At 36.1% G+C, this 24593-nt stretch overlaps 3 protein-coding genes across 5 annotated transcripts; 1 reads left to right on the top strand and 2 right to left on the bottom strand.

Moving 5' to 3' along the window:
• Positions 1-6: 6 nt before the first annotated feature.
• Positions 7-6513, bottom strand: LOC105231628 (putative uncharacterized protein DDB_G0271606; the record flags this gene model as incomplete). The annotated part of the gene is made up of 2 exons (XM_049450594.1): positions 6059-6513; positions 7-5883 (listed from the first exon to the last, which is right to left on the bottom strand). Coding segments are annotated over exons 1-2 (5952 nt in total), but the record flags the coding sequence as incomplete, so codon positions are not given.
• A 782-nt stretch (positions 6514-7295) lies between these two features.
• LOC105231629 (uncharacterized) lies at positions 7296-13627 on the top strand. Its single transcript, XM_049450595.1, has 7 exons — positions 7296-7457; positions 7587-7819; positions 7882-8256; positions 8325-8515; positions 8580-10721; positions 10787-10922; positions 10991-13627. The coding sequence occupies exons 2-7, from the start codon at positions 7679-7681 to the stop codon at positions 11609-11611; spliced, it is 3606 nt and encodes a 1201-aa protein (XP_049306552.1). The 5' UTR covers positions 7296-7457; positions 7587-7678; the 3' UTR covers positions 11612-13627.
• Positions 13628-15486: 1859 nt separating this feature from the next.
• LOC105231630 (uncharacterized) lies at positions 15487-23839 on the bottom strand. 3 transcript variants are annotated; one of them, XR_007422041.1, is made up of 4 exons: positions 23092-23838; positions 16650-16804; positions 16222-16541; positions 15487-15956 (listed from the first exon to the last, which is right to left on the bottom strand). XR_007422041.1 is itself a non-coding variant. In XM_049450596.1 (2 exons), the coding sequence occupies exons 1-2, from the start codon at positions 23184-23186 to the stop codon at positions 16360-16362; spliced, it is 540 nt and encodes a 179-aa protein (XP_049306553.1). In that variant the 5' UTR covers positions 23187-23839; the 3' UTR covers positions 15487-16359. The 3 variants fall into 3 exon arrangements, 1 of the variants encoding a protein (XP_049306553.1); XR_003846079.2 differs by having other exon boundaries at positions 16222-16804; positions 23092-23839; XM_049450596.1 differs by having other exon boundaries at positions 15487-16804; positions 23092-23839.
• Between the last annotated feature and the right edge of the window lie 754 nt (positions 23840-24593).

The raw sequence follows: 24593 nt of genomic DNA, 5'->3' as shown, positions 1-24593 counted from the left end.
TGTCATCACGCCTTGTGGCGTTTGCACCGGCTGGGTTTGTGGAATTTGAGCCACTGCAATTTGCTGCTGCACCCCGCCCGCAATACCCAAGTGCTGTGTATGTTGCTGAGAGCCCGCTACAACAATTTGTTGCTGACCGGCACCCGGAGTCACAACATGTCCACCCGACGAAAGTTGAGTCTGCAAAACCGCACCCGAACGTCGCAATTGCAATTGTTGTTGCTGAAGCATCATTAGCTCTTGCGGAGTACGCGGTTGAGCGTTACCCACCACGCTCTGCAACAGTTGCGTACCTGGTGGTATGCCGGGCTGTTGCAAAGCTGCATTATGTTGCTGCGTCATCAGTCGCAATCGCCCTGCAGCAGTGTCCTGCTGTTCCAGCACAACGCCCCCCGGTCCAATTTGCTGTTGTGGTGATTGCTGTGGTTGCTGCTGCTGTTGTAGCATGACACCGGTTTGCGACGCGTTGCCAGCGACTACCACTTGATGTTGTATTATTTGTTGCGGATGTTGTTGTAACGGTTGATCTGCAACGGGAGCACCGGTCGCTGATACAATCATGGTCTGTTGTTGCTGCATTTGAATAGCGCCACCGTTGTTGTTGCTCAAACGACTGTTCAGCATGTTCGCTAATGCAGTTTTTGTTTTCATATTCATTTGCTGTTGTTGAGTCTGTTGCAAAACCTGCTGCTGCTGTTGTTGTGGAGTTCCACCTATTTGCTGTTGCGTTTCGGCCGAGCCCATAACCATCGGTCTCGATGCAAGTGTGTTCATTATGTTTCCGCCAGGCGTTGTTGGTGTACTAGGTGTAGTCGGTTGTTGTTCATTGCCCATTGTTGGCTGACCGCCGGTCACCACTTGGATCCCGGGCTGCTGTTGTTGTGGTTGCTTTTGTGGTGTCAATTGTTGTTGTTGCAATTGTACTTGCTGCACTCGTAGTTGACGCTGTAGCAGCATTTGCTGATTGGCGTCGGTGGGATTAAATTGCTGGACATTTGCTGTTTGAGTCGGCTGTGGTGTTTGCGGACTACCAGCAACAATTTGTTGTTGTTGTTGTTGCGAAATCGGACTTAGGCCGGGAGCTGCACCGGTGCGTACAACAACTTGTCGCGCACCTTGCTGTTGCAACCATTGCATTTGTTGTTGCTGTGTGAGACCTGCGGGCATTTGACTCTGCACAATGATGTGAGTACCCGGTGTGGGTGCGCCTGCGGGTCGTTGCAACGCGGTGCCCATTGCAGTGGACACAACATTTGGTGCACCTGGACGCGCTTGATATGGCACTTGCTGACGAAACATCAAGCGCTTTTGATTTTGCTGTTGCAACTTGGCTATATATTCCATCTTCTTTACTGGGTCTAGGGTCATAAGATGTGCATGAGTCTTATCATCAACTTGTATCACTTGCCGTTGGGGTTGTCCCTGCAAAGCGGTGGTACCAGGTGGTAAGCCCGGTTGTTGCCATTGTCCCGGACGTACAGCACGTATGAATTGCTGAGGGGCTTGTAAGTTTCCCAATGAAGAGTTCGTCGCAATCACCTGTGTACCACCGACCACTACTGGAGACTGGGTTGGCTGTTGTTGCATTCCAGCGGGACTCGGCTGTTGTTGTTGCTGCTGCTGCTGTGGCGACCAATGTGGTTGCTGTTGCTGTTGTTGAGGTGAACTTTGTTGGATGATTAATTGCTGTTGTTGCTGTTGGGCTTGTTGTTGTTGTTGTTGCGGCGATTGACCGGCTGCAATTAATTGTTGTTGAGATAACTGTTGTTGCTGAATAACGACTGTTTGTTGTATTGGTGGCTGTTGTAGTATAATTTGTTGTTGCTGCTGTTGCTGTTGGGACGGCGCTCCCTCCACTGAATGCTGTTGTTGTAATGTTGGCTTTTGCTGTTGCAATATTATTTGGTTCTGCATATTACTGTTAGCTGGTATTGTCATCATTTGCTGTTGTGGAGATTGTTGCGGATGTTGTTGTTGTTGTGATGCTTGCGTTGGCACAGTTTGCTGCTGTATTATAATCTGTTGTTGGGGATGTGGCTGTTGCAATTGTTGTTGGCCGACAATGATTGTATTTTGTTGTGGTTTACGTTGTTGTAATTGTATTTGCTGTTGTTGTTGCTGCATGTACTGTAAACGTTGAGGATTATTGATAACTTGCTGATTAATTACAATCTGTTGTGGTTGCTGAGGCATGTTGCCAGGTTGATGTTGTTGTTGTAGAGGGATTCGTTGCTGTTGTGGATTAAGTATGACTTGTGTTTGTGTTATCATTTGCGGCGATTGCTGTGTATGTTGAATTTGTTGTTGTTGTTGTTGTGGCAGCATATTATTAGACCCATCTGTCCCTTCTACGGATTGTTGACGATGCGTATAGATTGGTGGAGGTTGCTGCGGAGTCTTAAGAACTTGCGTGGGACTTTGTGGAATTTGCTGCAATTGCTGTTGCTGATGCTGAGGGGATTGCTGCATTTGAATTGTTTGTTGCTGTTGCTGTGGCGATTGCTGCATAGGATGCTGTATTATTTGTTGCACAATTTGGGGTTGTGCTTGCTGTTGTTGTTGTTGTTGCTGAGCTGTTAAATTTGTCTGATTAACTATAACGACGTTCTGATTATGTTGATTTTGTTGCAATATCTGTTGTTGTTGTTGCATACTGAGCTGTTGAAACTGCTGTTGACTAATAATAATCTTCGACTTGTTTGAAACCGTTATTTGCGGGTGTTGCTGCTGCTGATGCTGCGGGGATTGTGGTGGAATCTGAATTTGTTGGCTTATTACCTGATGCTGTTGATGTGGTTGTTGTTGTGTGTTCGATTGCTGTATGTTAGGGCTCATAATTTGCTGCTGATAATTCGTTGATATACCAGTCACCTGCTGCTGTTGAATTATTTGTGGTTGCTGTTGTTGTTGCTGCTGAACAATTTGAGGTTGCAGTTGTTGTTGCTGTTGCGGCTGCGTCTGCGGCTGTGGCTGCAGCGTTTGTTGTATGATGCATACTTGACCCCCTGACATGGTCATTTGTTGCGGTTGACTAAACTGCATTGATGCCGGTTGTTGTTGCTGTTGGGTCTGCTGCAATTGCTGCGGCTGAGGTGACATTCCTCCGATTATCATGCCAGATGGCTTCTGTTGTTGCTGCTGCTGTTGCTGGACAATTAACTGCTGTTGTTGTTGTTGCTGCTGTATATTTATCAAGTGTTGCTGTTTTTGTTGTGCTTGTTGTTGTTGTTGTTGCTGCTGCTGCTGTTGTTGTATATTCATCATGTGACTTTGTATTAGCTGCTGTCCCTGAACAGTGGATGTGTTGATGACATGGCGTTGAGCAATTATTTGGTGTTGCTGATTGTTGGGATTAACAACAATTTGTTGCTGTACCTGAGGTTGTTGTAAAGGCGATTGCCTAGCTGATTGGGGCTGTTGTTGTTGTTGTTGAATTTGCATATTTTGTTGTTGCTGTTGTTGTTGTTGTAACGCATGTTGCTGTTGTAATGCCTGTTGTTGCTGTAGTGCTTGCTGTTGCTTCAAATGCTGTTGCCGCATTATTAATGATTCGTGATTTGGACTTGGAGCTGACCGACTGAGCACTTGTGCCACCTGAACGGGATCAGTTGGATCTATTGGCTTCATCTGTTGTAACATCTGTTGCTTTGTTTGTTGCGTGGTTGGTGTGGGTTGCTGTGTTTGTGGCGACTGCGGAGCAGAAATATGTTGTGGGCTTTGTTGTTGTGCTTGAGTAATCCGCTGAGGTTGTTGAAATGGTTGCATCGTTTGTTGTTGTTGCGGTGACATCATTGGCTGATGTTGGGGTGAACCCATAGCTCCACCTAAACCTTGCGGCTGACGCTGCTGCCGATTTTGCATTTGCTGACGCATTTGTTGTTGCTGTTGCTGTGGTTGTGGTGAGTGAGGCGGTGGCGTCATTTGAAGAGCGGGTGACTGCCGTGGCGATTGTGGGGGCATCATGCTACCACTACTAGGGACGTGATTTTGCTGTTGTTGCAATGAAGGTGATTGTGATTGCGGATTTTGATTTAATCGGGGAGATTGTTGCATTTGTTGTTGTTGCTGCTGTTGTTGTTGTTGTTGCTGTATTTGTTGTTGAAATTTCTGTTGTTGTTGTATTAATTGTTGTTGCTGATGTTGTATTTGGCGCTGTAAAGCCTGTTGCTGTGGTGTCAAACTCTGCCCATTTTGTATATGTTGCTGAAGTTGCTGTTGTTGTTGCTGAAGAATATTTTGCTGATGTAATATGTGTTGATGTAACATTTGCGGCGACATTTGCACTGTTTGTTGTTGATGAGGTTGCTGTGATTGTGGGGACATCGGTATGGTGACATGTTGTGGAGACTGATTGGGTGGCTGAGGTGTCGTGCAAGGCGTTCTAGAAGCCGGAGTATGTCTACCACTTGGAGTTTGCGGGGTTCGCGGTTGTGCTATGTTAACAGCAACAGCTGTTGGTGTTGGAGTGGGAGTACGTGGGTCGGGCAGCGGCGGTGGTCCACTTGAAGTGGGTGTAGATGGAGCGGTACGGGGTTGAGGAGGAAGATTAGGATGATTTGGTGGTTGTGGCTGGGGAGTTCGTGGTGTTTGTGGTAGTTGTTGATGTTGTATTATTTGAATGTGATGTTGTGGACTCTTGAGATTTCTCTGTTGCTGTAAAACATTTCCTGGCCCCATTTTATTTTGACTCTGCTGTTGCAGTTGAATTTGCTGCTGGGCCACAACATTTGGTACTATTTTTTGTTGAACAATTATTTGTTGAGGTTGTAAAGATGGTTGTTGCGTACCACCTAAAATTATTTGTTGTTGGTGTTGTTGTTGCTGTTGTTGAATATTACGAGGGCGTACAAACACAATTTGTTGTTGAGGATGCAATTGACTTTGTAATTGAGTATGTTGTTGAGGTTGTGATTGCACTTCCGTTTGTATTTGTGATACAACAGGATTAGTATTTAATAAAACTTCGGGCAGTTGATTATTTTCATTACATGACGTGTTTTCCTGCAATTGGGTTGATGGGGTCTTATTTAAATCTTCTCCTGTATTTGTACTTGTTGAAGGAAGGGTAGGTGGAATGGCTGGTAATGGTGGTAAAGAGGCTTGCAACTGCGATTTAATATTAGCAATGCTTTCCGCAGCATCGGCATCATCTACACTCGCACCGATGGTATTGTCAATACTACTTACAATACCACCCATATCATCATCATCAAAACCTAATATTGTCGATAATGTTTGCTCCACCGAGTCAACCATATTGCAATCAGATGTGTTCGTAGTTGTAGTTGACGCAACAGGAACGGATATTGGCATTTGTGTTATTGGTTTTGTTGCAGAAACGTGATTGTATGATGTGGAGATGTTTGTCAATTTAGGTACACTTTTAGGTTGATCTACAATCTTGAGCAATCGAGGGTGGTAACCATCACAACTCAAAATTTTACACTGTTTTAAGCAATCAAATACCCAGTCAGGGCTAACTATATTTACAGATGCCTTTGTTGCACGATTATAATAATTCCCTCCTATACTACCGCATATTAAGTGTGTAGTACTCGCGTCGGCTGCGGTAGTGACTTGAGCGCCATGAAATGTAAGAATAGCATACAAACATTTAAAGTCTTCACTTGATAAATTTGTTACTGCGAATTTAAGTGATTTGAAAAGCCGTTGTGTGCTTGGATCAAATGCTTTTGTAGACGCTAAACGTCCCAACTTGGCACTATGTACTATCCATTGATCGGTAACTGGTATAACATTATAGAGATCCAAGTTCATTGCCAATTCTTCTTCAGTGTAGTTTGGTGCACACACCAGATGTGTAACCACATCTGATAAAAAACGTTTCGATTGTGCCCCACCATTTTTAAGCAGCTTTTCCACCTGTAATATTCATAAATAAGTTCGATTTTATAAATTTAAATATTGATATCGTTTAATAATAACCAAATATTAGAAACACCCTGTGGTAACTTGGCGCTCCAAATGAAAAACTGTAACCAACTTGCTATCCCACAGATAACAAAGCGGGTATATAGCACCACATGAATTTACCTACCTCTTCATCTAAATTTCCATCAACGAAATATCGTATATTTGCAAATAAATTTCCACTTATTTTCAGATTTTCCATATTTTTAAACACATTTCACACAAATTATGCCTTCGCTTTTCTTTTGTTTTCCGTTTCGCACGTCTTCGTGCAGCGCTGTCGAATTTCGATCGCGACCTGCTCATTCACAATTCCACCAACTTGTAATACATATCATTAAGCACTTATTTACGTTCTGTGCGCTATAAGATAATGTTCTGATTTATGCCAATTTCTTGGGTAGAATCAAATCAAGTATTGTAATATTTTAATATCAGTTGTTCCATAAAAACACAGCAATATGAAAAGAAAGAACGCCACTTGACCGATTGAAGAGAAAAACTACAAGATTTCACATGAAGTTAGCTACAGTTAAATAAGCAAACTGAGTTACCAGACCTTATTCAATATTCATCCCAATTAGATTTTTAATGCAAAAATTATGAAATCCAACAACAATTTTTTAAAACAAGTGTAAAAATTTATAATTTTACAGGGGTATTCTCTTGCTCTTGCAAGATTGCAGATTGCAAAAATACTACACCGAAATATACAAGGGCACGAGAGCACCCATTGCAGAATCTAGTGATATATGAGCGACTGATTCAGTCAATTTATTGTAAATGACTATTGTGCATGGCTATTGTGAATTGGCGCACTTTCTGCATACATTTTTAACAAAAAAAACTGTAACAAAACTTTATAATTTAAATAGAAATTATAAAATCTAATTAAAATTTACATTTCTTAACAATTTAACGACGTAAAATGTCTTTATGTAAAATGGCAACTACAACAGGGTCGCAATTTTATTTTTGCGTGACATTGCACGCTAATATACACGGGTTTTGGTCTGACATATTTCACAGCCCTTGCAAATATTTTTCTGCGTGTGTTTGTTGTTGTGCCGTTGTAAATTTGCAATGCTTGCACCGTGCACCGGGCTTTGCAAGAGCAAGAGAATACCCCTTACGATTTTACGATGCTTTATGACAGGTTGTGAGTACCCCAAATATTCATCCCAATTAGATTTTTAATGCAAAAATTAGGAATAAATTGTTAAGGTTTTCATATGTATTTGTATACAACATTTATTGCTAATCGTGTAGTTTACATTGTTTGAAAAAGTCAAGCAAACTAAAAATCTACCGCTAAAATTTTTTATATCTGGCAGCATTTTTATTGATTTTCGAAATTTATTATTTTTATAATGTCAAATAAATTTTAAGTACGGCAACAACAAATGTACAACAAAAGTTTCCAAAAATTTAGCGTCTTACTCGTAGCTAAATATTTGTGTTTTTTCCCCAAATTCATTTTACCGAAACTTAAATAAGTTAATTTATTAAAGCAAATTGATAAAGAAGTAAATTGTGATATGCGAATTTTACATTCGTTTTGTTTTTATTTCAAAGATTTCCTTAAAATGTTTTCAAATGCGTGTAACTGTGTCCAATAATGCAAATTATGCCAGAAATTACTTAAATTGTTACAGGAATCTGTTTCTGTCTGGTTCGAAAAACACAATTTCTAATTAAAGAAATAGTAGCTATTAAACAACAATCAAACAATACAAAATTAGTCAATATGTCAACTTACCGTGGTGTAAATTTTCATGATTTGTGTAGGGTCTGCACGTCTCATGCAGAGCAAGGTATCAGTATATTTTCAGCTGATGGAAAGAGCAAAAATCTTTGCAATAAAATAGCCGATTGCCTGTCTTTGATGGTAACTTTATAAATATTAATTATATGACAGCTTAAAATTCATTGAATTTAATTTTATTATAGGTTGACGAAAAAGATCGTCTCCCAAAGGTCTTATGTGTAGCATGTTTGGAACAAGTGGAGGAAATTTATAAATTTCGAAATATTTGCAAAAATTCACAAAATGTGTTGAGTGACTGTTTGAAACAAGCTACGCAACATAACAGCGGGAAGATCTACATAAAAGATGGTATAGCAACGAATACTGGCAAGAGTATAAATGTTGTATGCAACAACACATCTAATATTCGGTTGAATGGTTGTGCACCATCCACATTAGACGTAAACAACACCCCGCAATATACAACAATAACACCTCAGCCAAATTTTTCTAACTTGGGCTCAATTTCGACTAACAATGACGTACTTAACTCGATTATGCAGTCGATCGGCATACAGGTAATTCTCAAATATTTTCAATGGATATATAATTATACATTATCCAAAAATATACTTATATTTTTTAGCAAACAACGGTCGCTAATCAGGCAGATAAGCCACCCATACGGGAATATACCATAACAATGGATAGTAAGGGAGCATTGAAGACTGAACCTGTACCGTACAAATCTGATACAACTCCTGTAGCAAACAGTTTACAAAACCCCCAGTCGGTTCAACAGCAAAGAAAGAATATCTCTATGGAATGTGATCACAAGTATGTAAACTAATTTAAAAAAAAATCCAACAGCAACATATACTTAAAATTTTTATATTTTCAGAGCAATAACTGAGTTTCTTAAAATGAAACCAAACATAAAAGTCACTCCCTTAGGAAAAAACAATAATAAAAAAATAGGAGAGCAACAACAACCGCAACAGTTGCAACTGCAGTCATCACAAATCATAAACCAACAAGATCAGCACAACAACACCCAGCACATTCATATTCAACAGCAGCAACCCCTATCGCAATCCACAACATCTGCGGCCAGTCTGCAATTACAACAATTGCAACAGCAATTACAACAATTTCAATTACAACAACAGTTGCAACAATTACAACAAATCACATCTCAATTACAACCACAGCCTACAATCACTCTTGGTCCTCCACCTACTCCTGCCGTGGAGACAAGCCCAAGCAAAAGCAAAAAGCCTAAACTAAATTTCGTATTAACCTCACCTCCTTCACAGACACTTACGGCTTCATTACCCCAACTATCAATGAACGCTGGAACACAGCCACCACAAATACAATTACAATTGCAAGCACCTCAGACACAATCTCAGGCTACTGCGGCGACACTGCTGTCAAACTTGGCACCATTTTTACAACAGCAGTCAGCACAAACGCATAATTCGTCGAACATACTGCAAACACCAACGCCATCAACAACACCAACAACCCTAGTAACATCGCCAAATAAGTGTTATCTTCCTATAACTATCAAGGACGAAAATTCGGATCAACAAATTGTGGCCCATATAGATGCGAAAAACTTTATGCTCCCTACAACATATCAATTACAAATGAAAGTACAGCCACAGATCGCTACCGTGGATGGACAGCCAATTATGCAATTGGCACCAACATCTATACCTGCCACCCTGCAGTTGGCGGCATCAGCATTAAATAGCCAATCCTTCCAAACGATAACAGGTAATATGCTGCAAACAATTCCGACAACTATACAATCGTCACCATCACAACAACAGCAGCAGCAGGCACCGGTGCATCAACTTTCACTGAAGCAACCAGCGGCGCATGTAACCTCCCAACAAATAATACGGCCGGTAACACAATTCACTAACGACGTCGCCACTTCGACAAATGAACAAATAGAAGATTTTGTGCCGAATAAAATAGATAATAATAAACAGTTTACAAAACCGATGGAAAAAGGGCTAAAACAACAGAAATACAGGCTTTCACAGCAGGCTGGCAGTGGCAATATTGAAATAACACCAACAACAAATTTCACACAAGAAATGCAACAAGTGAAAAAACAAAACCAACAAAAACCAAACCCACAGCAGTCGCAAAAAGAGGAGCAACAGTTGCAGGCACAGAAGCAACTACAGGATGTGGTAACATTACTAAGGCCTCAGTCACATAACGGCGGAACGGTGCAGCGCGTAACAAACAAAACAACAATAAAGACACAACAACAAAATGCGGCGTTGCAACAACCACCAGCGCACGCATCAATGCAAACGAAAATACCTATGTTGCAGAAAAACGATGTGACAATCAGCCGAATAAGCAATACTGCGCAAACTCAACAGCAACAACAAGACCAACAGCAAGCCTTGTTGAAGCTTCTGCCTGCATCCACACTGGATGTAAAATCGAAAACCGCCAACAGCGTTGGGACGCAAATACAGCAACAACAACCTCAAATACAGTTTACATCCAAACAGCAAGATACTCAATCACAACAAAATCAAGCACCGAATGCTCCATCCTCCCAAAAAATAATGCGACAGACAGAAAGCGTTTCATCAATACAATCTCAATCACACTTTCACACGCAACAACAACAATCCTTGAATACAGCTAACGATACAGCAGCAAATGCAAGACCTCCACAGCAGCAGCAGCAGTTTTCTGCGAATTCCACTGAAAAATGCGATACGAAGGTGAAAACCGAAGGTGTGTCTGCGCACGGTGTCGGTCCAAACGGTCTGGAGTGTAGTCAATGTGGACGCGTTTTCAAGAAGAAAGAGCATCTGACTCAACACGTTAAGCTGCACGCCGGCTTACGGCCCTTCAAGTGCAAGGAGGAGCAATGCGGAAAGGCGTTCAGTCGTAAAGAGCACCTAATGCGTCATGAAATCTCACATTCAGGTCGAAAACTATTCAGTTGCGACGTGTGCCATAAACCATTCTCACGTAAAGATAACCTCAATAAGCATAGAAGGTGGGTAAACTTGAATATGTTTCAGTTTATTCAAAAATAATAAATATCTAATATATTTCTTGCAGAATTCACACAACTGGCACAAACCTCTATAACTGTGAAATATGCAACAAACAGTTCGCTGTGCGAGCCTATTACGAAGAGCATAAGCAGATGCACGAAGATGCCGCATCTGCTGGCATCGGAAATTCAAATCAAAAGGTATTTGGTTTTGCACAATTTTAACAATTTAAAATATTATTAATTTTTATTTTTTTATATTGCAATAGAATGAGAAAACAACAAATGGGCCTAACACCATCAACACGGATGTGGCTGTGCAACATTCACAAGATGCCAGCAGACAGCAGCAACAAACGCAATTGCTGCAACAAACTCAGCAACAGCAAACGCAAATGTTACAACAGGCGCAACAACAACAAACACAATTGTTACAACAATCACAACAAAATCAACAACAAGCACAACTGCAGCAACATTCTCAACAACAACAGCAAACCCACTTGTTACAACATTCTCAACAGCAACAACAACAACAACAACCTGAGTTGACGGCTATACCACCATCATTAATGTCAACGAATCAACCCCAAACACAACAAATACAAATAGTCCAGCATCAAGCGGGCAACACACAATTTCAGCAGCAGCAGCAACAACACATAATGCAATTACAGTTGCCGACAGTTGTAGGTGCACAGGATTTGGCAGGCAATACTATTACCATAACACAATCGCATGATCCAACACTGAAAGCTACAATCGGCAGTCATGATGCGACAGTACTGAATCTGCCTTCGTCACTGGCGAACCTCATGCAACTTAGCCATGCACAGTTTGTAAACACAGCCACCGGTCAAATAATGGGTCATATAAAAATTGAGAAATGATTAGAATTACAAGAATTTTAAAAGACATATTCACGGTCATACTTAAAACTAAAAATTATTTTCAATGATTTTTTTTTTTGCTACTTACATCACATTTAAAATGTGCGCACACGAAATACTTAAAAGCCCATGTAAATAGAGTAGAGAAGAAAAACATGTTATTTTTTATTTAGATATATTTTTTTAACCAATTGTTAAAAACATTTGTGGAATATTTACACCATTATTTATTAAGACATAGTCTTAAATTACATTTTACATTTGATTTTACTACATCCCCTTATTTTTAATTTGTTTTGGTTTTTAAATTTTTTAATTTATTTGGATTCTAAAATTTTTAAATTAATTTGGATTTTAAATTTTTTTAAATAATTTGTATTTAAAATTTTTTTAAATAATTTGTATTTAAAATTTTTTTTATTAATTTGGATTTAAAAATTTTTTAATTAATTTGTATTTTAAATTTGTTGTTATTAATTTGGATTTTAAAATTTTTTAATTAATATACATAGTTATTATTAATTGAATATACGTATGAATACTATTATTCATTTGCGAAATTATTATGTTAAAATTTTCCGAATTCGCTAGTCATTTGAATATTACCATTTTTAGCATAAAAGCAATTTGAGTACTCAACTTCGGTATTAATCGTAAGTCATTAAGTAAACTTGTTTAAATTTTAAATATTCTTTTATATAATTGTACATAAGTATATAATTGCAACAAGCAACTATGCAGGATGAACTGAACTGAATTTTATGAATGCTATAAAATAACAGATACTCATACTTATATATATACATACATATATATTTAAGATATATGAATTACATAAATTAATTGTAAAACCTAATGCATTTGTTCATGTTCATATATATAATAATACTTATTATAGATCCGTAGAAATGAAATGCCATAAAATACTTTAGTATTTAAAATGATTAATTTTGTAAATCTCGGTCATGTTCATATTATATGAATGTAAGTAATAAATCCCAATCATATATGTACGTTTGTATGTATATGTGTTTTAGAAAAGACTTGTTGGCTACACTTTATTATTGTATATAGAGAAAACGTTATAGTTTATACGGACAGATATACCAAATTATCTAATTTTGAGGTTATGCGTACGAGTTGTGTTCAAGATATAAGGGAAATTTTCAAATTTCGCGAATTGAACGAAAACCCCATTAACTTCGGCTACACTGCAGCTACATATAATACCTTTCACAGGTGCATATCTTATAGCATAAAAGTGTATGAAAAGATCTGTATATTAATTTTAATCGGTCAGTTTGGACCACAGCGGTCCGATCTGAGCTATGTATGTATACATATGTGTTGAGATTTTAACATTTTGAATATATCTAATAATTTTGTTCGTTCAGTTTGTGGGCAGCGACATATATGTAAGTTATAGTAGTCCAATGTGGAAATTTTTCTAAGAAGTGAAGGATTTTATCGAAGCGTTGCTATTGAGTAATATCTTTTACTTTTCCATACTATAACCTAATTTTGATCGGTCAGTTTATTTGACAGCTATACGCTATACAAAGGCTACAAGTTTGGCAGCTCATGTTGAAGCTGTTCAGATTTCAGCATTTTGTTGCAAATTTTGAGAAAATTATATCTGTGTATATATATTGTATGTCTATTAATGCACCGCTGTGTACCTAAGTAAGTGGAAATTCTTTACCTGTAGCCATGCACATATGTATGTTTGTATGATTAAGTCTGTATGTTTATTAGTGCGAATTTCTGCAGGGTGGAATGCTAATATTTCAGCCAATTCTATAAACAAAACCTTGCTGATTTGTGTACATAAGTGCGTACATATGTATGTATATATGTAGACTTGCATGCGCCAGCTTGACTATGAATTTACAGTTTCCATTTGGCGTTAAAACTGGAGTATAAACATCATTCAATCGGCTGTAAACAATTTAAGATTAAAAACAGACAATTTCTTATGGAATAAACAAAAGAAAACATAAAAACAAAAATTGTAAAAGTATTAAATTCGACCGATGGTAGGCAAGCTTTAGGAATGGAGCAAAACCACTAAAATAACATTTGAGTTGAAGTAGCATACAATATCTTGAGTGGTGAGCAACTACCTCCATGGAATATACATATAGCACAAATCAAAAATTATGATACAAACCGATCTGTAGACATTCATACATATATGTACATATATGTATATAAATACATATAATCCCACAAAAAAAAAATCAAAATAAGACTAATTTCATTTGCGTAGTAACATTTGTAAGGCAAGTTTTATTTTGAACTTTTCCATTATTAATTATTTTGTTAACAAAACATTTTATTTTTTCTTTTAAAATATTACATACATTTATATAAAATTAAATAGCATGCACTAAAAGGCAATTCATTTGCTTATATACACAAAATCATTTTGAATACATTGAGTATAAATACGTTAAATAATTCTATACAAATAAATTGTGTTCCATAATTATAAAAACCGTTAATTTAAATGCACTCCATTTTTATGAGCAGTTTACATTTGATTTTATTAAGAATCAATGAGTGATTTGAAAATTTTTGAGCATGTTTTAATTCTCAATGTTGTTGTTTGGATAATTATATAAAGAATTTAAGTTATAATTTATAAATCCCTTCAAATTTTTGTAATTATAAAATGCTTATTTCATAAATAAATATTACATTTGAATGTTTTTGAATATTGGCTTCTTTTGAGTGCATAGTGAAAATGGCGTATTAGAACTACATATACGATTATAATTGTACAATAATCTCAAAGTATTTGAAAATTATTTCCAAAAACTATTATAGAATTTAAAAAAATATATGGCAATAGTTCTGATACAGTATTTTTAATGTATTTCTTTGAAACATTATTTATAATATATGTAGATATAAATTACAAACCATTGTTTTCGTAGAATATCTTAAGCTTTCTGAGCACATTTTAATTGTTATGTGTTTTTTTGCAACTTGAGATGAATAAAAAATAATATCTCACGACACATACATACGCAAAAGTACGAAAAATTCACTTTTTAGAAAATTTTGTTTTTCTGTATACGTCATATGGATATTAGGGTGGGTAAAAAAATTGATTTTTTTTCTTTCGGTTTTCTCTTACGATCGCAGCAAAAGTATGAGTTTTGCAATTTAAATTTTTTTTTGAGTTATAAAAATCATAAGAAAAAAAGTTGCCTTAAAACAATCAAATTTGAATTGTTTATATATTATAAATTTCAAGATTTACCAAAAAATCGTTATGGATCTGTTTTGAAGTGCACTCAATTTGCTACAAAACATATCAAAAGGAATATTTTCATATTTTCAAGTACTTGTAAGCGAAATATACATATGTACATAAATTTCTCTAATTGATAAGAAAAAAAATAAATAAAAAACCCTCAGGCGTTGGACCTCTTCGTTACAATTAAGAGCTCATAATTGCAGAGACCTGCTTAGTGGTGTCTAAGCACCTACTATTATCAGAGTAACAAGCGTAAAAATATTGCATCTTTTTTAACCATCCTAATGTGAATTATATAAAAAATATTTTAAACATTGGACAATGTAGTAAATAACACTTTTTATATAATATATAATCTATAAAATATTTTCTTGACATTTTTTTCTTAATAATTTTTAATTTTTATTACTTTTTATATAAGTAAAAAAAGTCAAGTTGCAGATTTTTAAAGCTCAAACTTTTATAGCAAAGCTTTGTGTGCTATTGCTTGAAATTTCAACTCTTTCATTTTTGCTTACAAAAAATTCGAGCATTTACAAGGCAACAACGGTATTTTTATAAAACTGCAGCAACTTTAACGCTTTTTTTTAGTTTTTTACATATATATTTAATACATATATAGATATATATATATTTTATAAATGTATGTAGTTATATGTAATATTTTGTGTTTATTTGCTTACACTTGATCTTTGGTATTTAGACAACATTCAATTGCAAAATTGTTAGTACAGTTATAGAATATTTTAAATAGAATACTTGCGGCTCATGCTTAGCGTTAGCTTAATCAATACTTAAGAACTTAGATGGCAGCGGCGCTTAATGCGTACATGCAAAAGTTACGTATATCAATCCCACTTGTACGGAAACGGGTTTGAGCAGTGCTAATCAAATGGCACGGTGCATGGGTACACATACACATATGTAAATATAGGTAAGTATGTGTACATAAGCATGCATTTTGTGCATATTTTGGTTGCTTAATGCAAGGCATGGTTGCGGGGGTGGGGTGGTGTAATTGACTTGCCACGTGAGATCTTGTAATGCCAGGGATTCGTGCCACAGAACGGTTTGCTGCGCCTGAGATTAAGGTAAATAAGTGCCAATGTTTAATACTTTTCGTTTCATTAATACTAAAAAAGTTAAAAAAAAATTAAAAACTAAAACTGCGAAATTACTTATCAAAAGGAGATTCGTAAATAAATAAATTTTAGTGAAAAAGTAGTTGAATTATTAGAAGTGAAAACAAAATCAACAGAATTCATAATACTTTTTTTTGCTGTTGCATGAGTTCAAGCTTAAATAAGGAAATTAAATAAATCAATCAATCAAAAACTACGCTTACTAGCATTTCTTCCAACCACGAGCGGTTCAGCGCGGTGTTCCATTGCAGTTGCCATTGTTCGTGCAACAACTGCAACAGCAAGAACAAATGTATTACTTTTTGGCAGATTTTGCAATTGCGAAAATTTGTAATTGGCGCCTAATTGTAAGAGAATGTTAATTGTGTGACTTTTTCCACATCGTCACACACTTGTACCGATTCGATGAATTGAAAATCGATCTCGGGTTGATAATGTGTGACAAGATTTCGGCCATCTTCGGATACCAAGTACACATAGATGCCGTCATCTTGGAATGCGAATTCTAGGGCGAATTCCGGCTCTAAAAGAGAATATGAATGTGGAAATGTGTCAGTAGTGTCTGCAATTGTGTTATTGTCAATAAAGCGGTTGCTTATACTATCGTTAATAGCTTTATTTTTGAACCGACCATCAAATGTATCAAATTCAGTTTCTATTCTGTTCTTCCATTCGTCGTCCTCTTTATAGTCCTCAATAAGCATTTTATTAGCCAGGTCCCAATTGAAGCTATAGGTGATCGATTGTGGATTCTCGTTGACCTCATTCGCGAAGTTTATGGAAAATCTGAAATATTTGAAACAGTAAAGTATTTAATAATAGCGGGATGTATCTTTAAAATTAGATAATTAGTTTTAACTCTTATAACAATAAATTGGATAATAGAAAAAGTCTTTTCGTATACCAAATCAAACTTCAACTTATTTTTTTTTTACAAGTACTCGTATTTAATTAATATTTTCACAACTTTAACCAAAAACCTTACTCGTTTAAACAATTTCATAAAACGCATAGAAATTGACATCTGACAACAGGTGACTCGCGTCGACTTGGTTGGCGAAGCATTAAGAAATGTATAAATAACTAATTTAAGTACAATACATGAAAATATATTATATTTACGAAAGAAGAGCAAAAAGTAGCATTAAAAGTATTTCACCCAAGTAATGTTTGTCAAAGCAAAGGTATTTCAAAACAAAACAAGTAAGGAAGGGCTAAGTTCGGGTGTCACCGAACATTTTATACTCTCGCATGATAAAGTGATAACCGAGATTCTGAGAGATTTACCGATATTTTCGGTGAAAAATTAGGTTAGGTTAGATTAGGCACTGAGTTCTTCGTGTTCGATATCAGGGACCTTGAAAAGTTATAGTCCGATCACGACAATTTTTCCACAAGGGATACCTCAGCTCAAATACCGTATTTGTGTCAAGTTTTATTCCGCTATCACCTATGTATGTTATATTCGAAGAAGGCGTGGTTGTGAACCGATTTCACCCATATTGCGTACATGTCATCAGGGTGTAAAGAAAATATTATTTACCGAATTTCATTGAAATGGTTTTTGGTCCATAAGTGGGCGACGCCACGCTCATTTTCAATTTTTAAAAAAAGCCTGGGTGCAGCTTCCTTCTGCCATTTCTTCCGTAAAATTTAGTGTTTCTGACGTTTTTTGTTAGTCGGTTAACGCACTTTTAGTGATTTTCAACATAACGTTTGTATGGGAGGTGGACGTGGATTTTATCCGATTTCCTCCATAATTGAACTGTATATGGAAATGCCTGAAGGAAACGACTCTATAGAGTTTGGTTGACAAAGCTATAGTAGTTTCCGAGATATGTACAAAAAACTTAGTAGGAGGCGGGGCTACGCCCACTTTTCCTAAAAAATTAAATTATTACGGAGCCAAGAAATCATCATGATATCTCCATTTTTACTCAAGTTACAGCTTGCACGGACGGACGGACAGACGGACGGCCAGACAAACATTCGGATTTCAACTCTACTCGTCATCCTGATCACTTTGGTATATATATATATCTGACTCTTTTAGTTTTAGGACTTACAAACAACCGTTATGTGAACAAAACTATAATACTCTCCTTAGCAACTTTGTTGCGAGAGTATAAAAATCTGTCTCGTGACACTTTAGCACGTAACATACATACAGTTATGTTCACAAAAATAGCAGTCATTGAAATCACTTAGCGGTAGGTCCAAGAAATCGGCTGTTTTGACAAGGGCGAACTGAAGGGAGAAAGGTGTTAGATAAATGGCTTCAGCGGGACATGCAAAGAGGTGCTTGCTTAGTGGGGACTCATTACTCGCAAGACATTACTATATGTGTGTGTTTAGTATGACCGGGTCTATTAAGGATAAGTAGGAATTAAACCTGCTACAGTATCCGGAACGAAGTTGCGAAAGTCACGTGGGAAATCGAGCTAACGGTTAGCGATGATACCAAGTACAACATTTACTGGCAGTTTGTTGATGGCTTCGCTGTAAATGCGGTTTTGTACACGTTCGCTGTATTGGAAATCGCTATATTATAAAATTTCGTTGACATAGAGTGTGAATGTTTACTTAATGTTTCTACGAGGCGGCTGCGCTTCAAGCAGATAACTGCAGGGATGAGTTCTTTGACTTTGGCTGCTGCATCTTGTCGACCATATTATGGCTGCGTATTTATTGATCGGCCAGCCGATTGCCTTGTAGTTCGCCAGTTACTTTGTCTTTATGCCACATGCTGGCGACTTAAAGAACTTATTGCAGCTCTGTGCTTTAGTAATAATCGGAATCGTATGTGAAGGAGTACGGATTATCAAACGTAACTCCTTAAATTTTGGGGTTGTTCATAGTCGGGATTTTAACGCCATTGATATAAATGTTGACATCTTGTCTGAATTCCTTCGTACAGTTGGTGAATAGGATCGCTGTGGACTTAGCAGGGGAGAGTTTTAAGCTCCTTGCAGCGAAGAAGCAAGAAAGGTCCAGGATATAGGCGTTTACTTTCAATCGAACCGATTGAAGCTCTACATTCTATTAGTAGTCCTTATTAGTCTTTGTATTTTTATTTCACATTTACTTATATATTTCGAAGTTTTTCAAGTCGTTAATATTGTTATCTCTCCGTTCGTCTGTTTGGAAGAAAACATCAACTGATGAGCAACACGTCTATAAAATGAAGGAATTAGAGCTGGAGAATCGACGATTAACAGTCAGAGATCTTATTGGCATCGTTGGAATAGCCAGGAAAAGTGAAAGCACGATTGGTTCTAAAATCACTAAATTTGTTCGAAAAACAGCGTCGCCTTAAAGGTTGTGAAACAATGAATCCCGACTACCAGAATCTCATGAAACTTATATTACTGGTGATGAGTCTTGGATCTATGTTTACGACCCAGAAACAGACAATAATCGGCCGAATGTTGTGAACCGAAAACGAAAAAGCGTTGAAGCAGGTAAAAGATCAAGTTTATGTTGACAATTTTCTTCGATTATCGAGTTGTGGTGCACGTCGAACTGCTTTAGACCGGCCAAACTGTCAACAAGGAATACTATATGAGTGCTATGCGGCTTTTGTGCGAAGTTATTCAACAACTCTTGGTTTTTACGATAATGCACCGACACATACTGCATTGATACATTGCGAGTATTTCGACAAATTTTCCACTAATATCGTGCCGCAACGATCGTATTAGCTCCGTGTGACTTCTGGCTATTCAGTAAACTCAAACAACCGCGCCGGAAAAACCGTTTTGAGTCAATTGAAGGCATCCAACGTGAATTGCTACGCGTATTGAAGGCTATTCCGGAAATTGACAACTGTTTCGAGGATTGGAAAAAAAGTTGGCACAAATGTCTCGTGGCCAAGGCGGATTACTTTTAGAGGGACGACATATATGTATATTGATGAATAAATTAAGAATTTTAAAATTATGAACAAAGTCTTACTATTTATTGCCCATAGTAGCGCACGCGCTTATTTTTAGAAAAGTAGTTTCCAAAATTTCCGTATTCTCTGGTTGTGACTCAAACGCTCGAGCCATTAGTCACAAAACACAACATTTTCGATACAGTGCGTGCGCTCCATTCACAATATTGTGCCTACATATATAAACATACATACATACGTTTATGCCCCCACATTGTAGAGTCCAGACCAGTTTTTTGAGCGCGTTGTTGTTTTTGCAGACGCTTTACCGGCACGTGCTGGTGAGAATTTGTATACATTTACTTACATACATATGTACGAAAGTATGGCATGTAGAAAATACAACTTTATTAATCCCATCATATCAAATTCGCGTTATTATTTAGCGCTAATTTGCTTGCATAAATTAAGAAATTATTATAACCGATTTATCAAATTAAATAGCTAAAATGCGTGCCGAATATTTATGTATTGAAAACACAGCAGCTACTATTCATAGTAATTTAATTCCATTTAGGCATGATTTTCTACATTTTGAACCACTTTTTTATTATTTTTTTTAATTACAAGAATCAATTTTTTGCCATAACTGAAATCACCATAAATTTAATAGCGAAAATGCATGCCAAATATTTATACATATTATATATTCAAAAAATGCAGCCCCAATGCAAATATAGTGATTTATGTATGTATGTATGGTGTAATTGCATAATTTTCTACATTTTCGACCACTTCTTGGATAATATTTTTAATTGCGAGTATTAATTTTTGAGCGCAAGCACATTTTTCCCAATAACTCAAACCACAAAATAATAATGGGGAAATCGAATATTTTTTACAAATTCAGAAGAAGAATGTTTCCTGCTTATTTTCTTATCACGAAACAATTAGTTCCCCAGACGAAATTCTAAGTAACGTAACATTTTTTCTACTTTTTCTCGACTTTTATTTCGCCAAAAAAAAATGGAACAAAATCAGAATGTAGCTATCGGCGTTCTATACCCATGACATCATTGCCAAATTAAACGCGTCAAACATTCACCAATCATCACAGCCTAAGACTTGAAATTATAATTTCTTTTTTTTTTTTGATTCAATGGATAATGAAATCACAGTTTTGAATTCGATGAATTCAGCGGGGCAGAGTCCATCTTAAAGATTTCGTTCATCAACGGCTGTTGAGTGTTTTCACTACATACACATTTATGTACATATATGTATATGTATAATGACTTTAACAAATGACCAAGTGTTTAACCAAAGACCATTCTTGAATTTCATTCACCAAGCTACTTAAGCCACCAAGCTGATAATTGCTATTTATGTATATGCTTTCGACATACTTTTGAGTTAACTTTTCCTGGAATTATTTATGTGAAATATGTGCTTATATATGAATGTAGGTGTGAAAACAATTGGATGTAAAAGTCATATACATACATACATATATGTAGAATGTACATTGTACATAGGTGTGTTTGAATATAGAAGTATATTAATTTATGACTATCAAACTTTTGTGATAAAGCGCCTTATCATAATACAAAAATATACATATGTACAATATTATTATCTCTGTGATTTACACAAATATCTAGGTGTGGTTTTGTGTCTGCATTTTTCCCCATCTGTCGAAAAATGTTTAGTTTCAGGCAATGAGCAATAGTTTTTCATTAAAAATTTTTGTATATGTATTTATGTACATACATACATACGTATAGAAAACTAATATAATTTAGACCATTACACATTCGAATGATTTATTTTTTCAGAAAGTATGCGTGTGGGGAGTTACTGAACTAAATTTAAGACAATCATAAGTCGGTCCCAATGAATAACAAAACGTGACCAGTCACGATGATGAAATGAAAAATCGGTTAAAGTGGAGCAATAGCAGTACAAATATGCTATAGGTATATAAGTAGATATATTTATACGGTATATATATGTATATGTATATATTTTTGTATACATATGTATGTAAACATCTCATACGTGCGGCGAAGAGCACTTAAAACGTAAGGGCAATATATGTAAGTATATATTCACATACACACCTGTACCAAAGCACATACTTACAGTGCAACGATTGTAAAATGCATTCGTTCTTCAATAAACAGTTCACATTTTTGTGACATACACATGAACATTCTTCCATACATGTGAACAAATGTCCGTAACTTATTTGGAATTTAAGTCACCTGATTTCTAAATCATTTGTAGACGTGCAATATCGTAGGAGAGTAAGATGCTCTAATAGTTTACAAATGTCTTGAGTCAATTATCAAAGAGTACAGTACATACAACCGGTTATTAAGATTTTCGAAACTTCGACTTAAAAAGCGCCTGCTCGAAACCCATTTTAGCCTCTTAGACAAAATTATTTAGAACGATCCGTAGAGCATTTCTTGCATACGGGAATTTATAGTAAGAAATCGATTGCTCTAAAATACATATATCTAGCTCAATTTTAATATAACACCATGAGACATATGTTCAGTTTTAATAACAAAAACGCAAAATTCACTAATTTCACATATTTTCTAAGTCAGCAAAACCCTATTTACATTCACTTATTCCGTTTACACGCCTGATTGCAATAATTTTAGAAATTAGCTTAATTAAATAATCTGTAACCAGTAAATAATTGTTAATAACATTATAAAGGCAAATTTTACTTGTTTGGCATTCCGAATTAAAAGATTAAAAGCTGTTCAGTTTCGAATTATCGTAAAATAATGAAAATATACGAAACCGGAAACAATGCAATAACTCTGTACACGCACACATACACATATGTATGTATTTAAATAAACAGGCAGCTGTGCAAATATACTGGAATCGTTCGCTGAATTATTTTAAGAACACCAATAACTGCTTTTAAAATAAGTATGTACATATAATTAAGTTGTTAACAATTTTGTTTTCAATATACACTTAATTTAGAACACAATTTTGTTGAAATATGTTTAATTATAAAATTGTTTCGAAATTACTGCTTATAGATAGCTAAATATTTTTAAATCGAAATATTGCTTAGAATTAAAATTAAATCAATTTATATGCAGCACGTATTCGTATTCGTTATATTAAATATTTGCATAAGCAAATTTTCAACAGCGTTTGCTCTACTTACTTTTCTGCATGGTCGCTTATTCTGCCACTAATTTGAATTTTATCGCCCGGCTGTGTAGGTTGAGGCAGAATGGCAATGAACTTCGTCGAAGACATATCGATTTTGGTTTATTTAGCTGTCTTAAATACCAACCAAGTAGCAATCTGTATTATTGAACTTGCGGTAAATTCTAAAATTATTACGTTTTACTCAGCACTTTAGAACTTTTGTAAATAAAGTGTATTCAATACAAATTTTTTGGTTTGTTGTGGTCTGCAGCGTTGCTATGCTTAATCAGTTTGACAATTAATGACGTTGGTCATAAGGCACACTTCGCGATTTTTTTTTATACAAATTACACGCACTAGAAAATTATTTGTCTGCGTCGGATGTCGTGCACAAATACAAGTATGGGAAATATTGTGTGTGAAAACGGACTATTCGCTTCGACTGGCAAATGAACACTGGAAAACTTCACCACGAAAACCGGCTTTAAAAACGTTAAAGAATTTTTGATTTCATTAACTAATAGTAAAAAGAACCATTACGTCACAGTGGAAGAATATAAATATTTGTTGAGTGACGTATGTAGATGTATGTATGTATGTGTCCGTTTCGTTTTTGTCTCGTTTACTCGAGTATCCGCCTTCGTTGTGTTTCCCACAGCGCGTGCAAGATTTCCGCTTGCCAGCAGAATTTCACTTTTCTACCATCACTTTAAACCCGACACGTTCGAATTTAGTTAAGTACTGAGAAATCAAATTTGGCTGCTGATGGCCACATCCAACAGCAATGCTCGCCGGTATTGAGATACAAATTTGCTCTTGACTCTCTTATCAAATACTTAGGTGGGCAAGTAGAGCAATGTAAATTTGCTGCGAGCGGCTGCCATAGGTTCAAATATAATATTTAGTTGCCAAAATGCCCCATTAAGCGGGATTTCTGTGATTGAATGAATGATTAAAACGGTATGAATAAAAACAACTTTAGCACACTTTAGTTTTTTTATTTGTGAAGGGTATTATGAAGCTTCGTTGCAATCAATGTTAACGTTTATTATTGTTTTTTTTTTCCACTTTTTTAATTAGAATTACCACTCTTATAACATATGTATGTGTTAGTTTATAGTATTTTATAGATCTATTCTATTTTACGTAGGAATTTTACAAGCATATGGCATTGCAGTAAAATGCTTTACGCTCTCAAATCCAATTTTGTAATTCGAATTCTTCCGCTACATGTGAGTTCTCAACAGTCTATTTGAGATAGTAGAGTACAGAAGAAACCAGGAATAGAGGAGCACATACTCATTTTGACACCAATTAATTCATGATTTTACATTGTCAGTAAGTACCTTGACTGCCTGACCTATGTCAATGGTCATATGCTAAGACGTTCTGCATTAGTATTGTAGTACTATACAGTAGGCATACATATGTATACATGCATAAACTGCCCCGTACACTTTTTATTTTATTAATAAATATCTTAACAATGGTGGTGCAAGTCATCACTAAAATATT

The sequence above is a fragment of the Bactrocera dorsalis genome, chromosome 2 (assembly GCF_023373825.1).
Source record: "Bactrocera dorsalis isolate Fly_Bdor chromosome 2, ASM2337382v1, whole genome shotgun sequence".
In the NCBI taxonomy this organism is placed as follows: Eukaryota; Metazoa; Arthropoda; class Insecta; order Diptera; family Tephritidae; genus Bactrocera; species Bactrocera dorsalis.
Note: the sequence above shows the minus strand (reverse complement) of the source record. Positions and strands in the feature narration are given on the sequence as shown.

Bases quoted from the DNA above. Each gene is read 5' to 3' on its own strand.
- LOC105231629 (XM_049450595.1), top strand. From the start codon at position 7,679: ATGTCAACTTACCGTGGTGTAAATTTTCATGATTTGTGTAGGGTCTGC. The intron at 7,820-7,881 runs GTAACTTTATAA...ATTTTATTATAG, and splicing joins CCGATTGCCTGTCTTTGATG to GTTGACGAAAAAGATCGTCT. The intron at 10,923-10,990 runs GTATTTGGTTTT...ATATTGCAATAG, and splicing joins TCGGAAATTCAAATCAAAAG to AATGAGAAAACAACAAATGG.
- LOC105231630 (XM_049450596.1), bottom strand. From the start codon at position 23,186: ATGTCTTCGACGAAGTTCATTGCCATTCTGCCTCAACCTACACAGCCG. The intron at 16,805-23,091 runs GTAAGTAGAGCA...CAAATATTTCAG, and splicing joins ATAAGCGACCATGCAGAAAA to ATTTTCCATAAACTTCGCGA.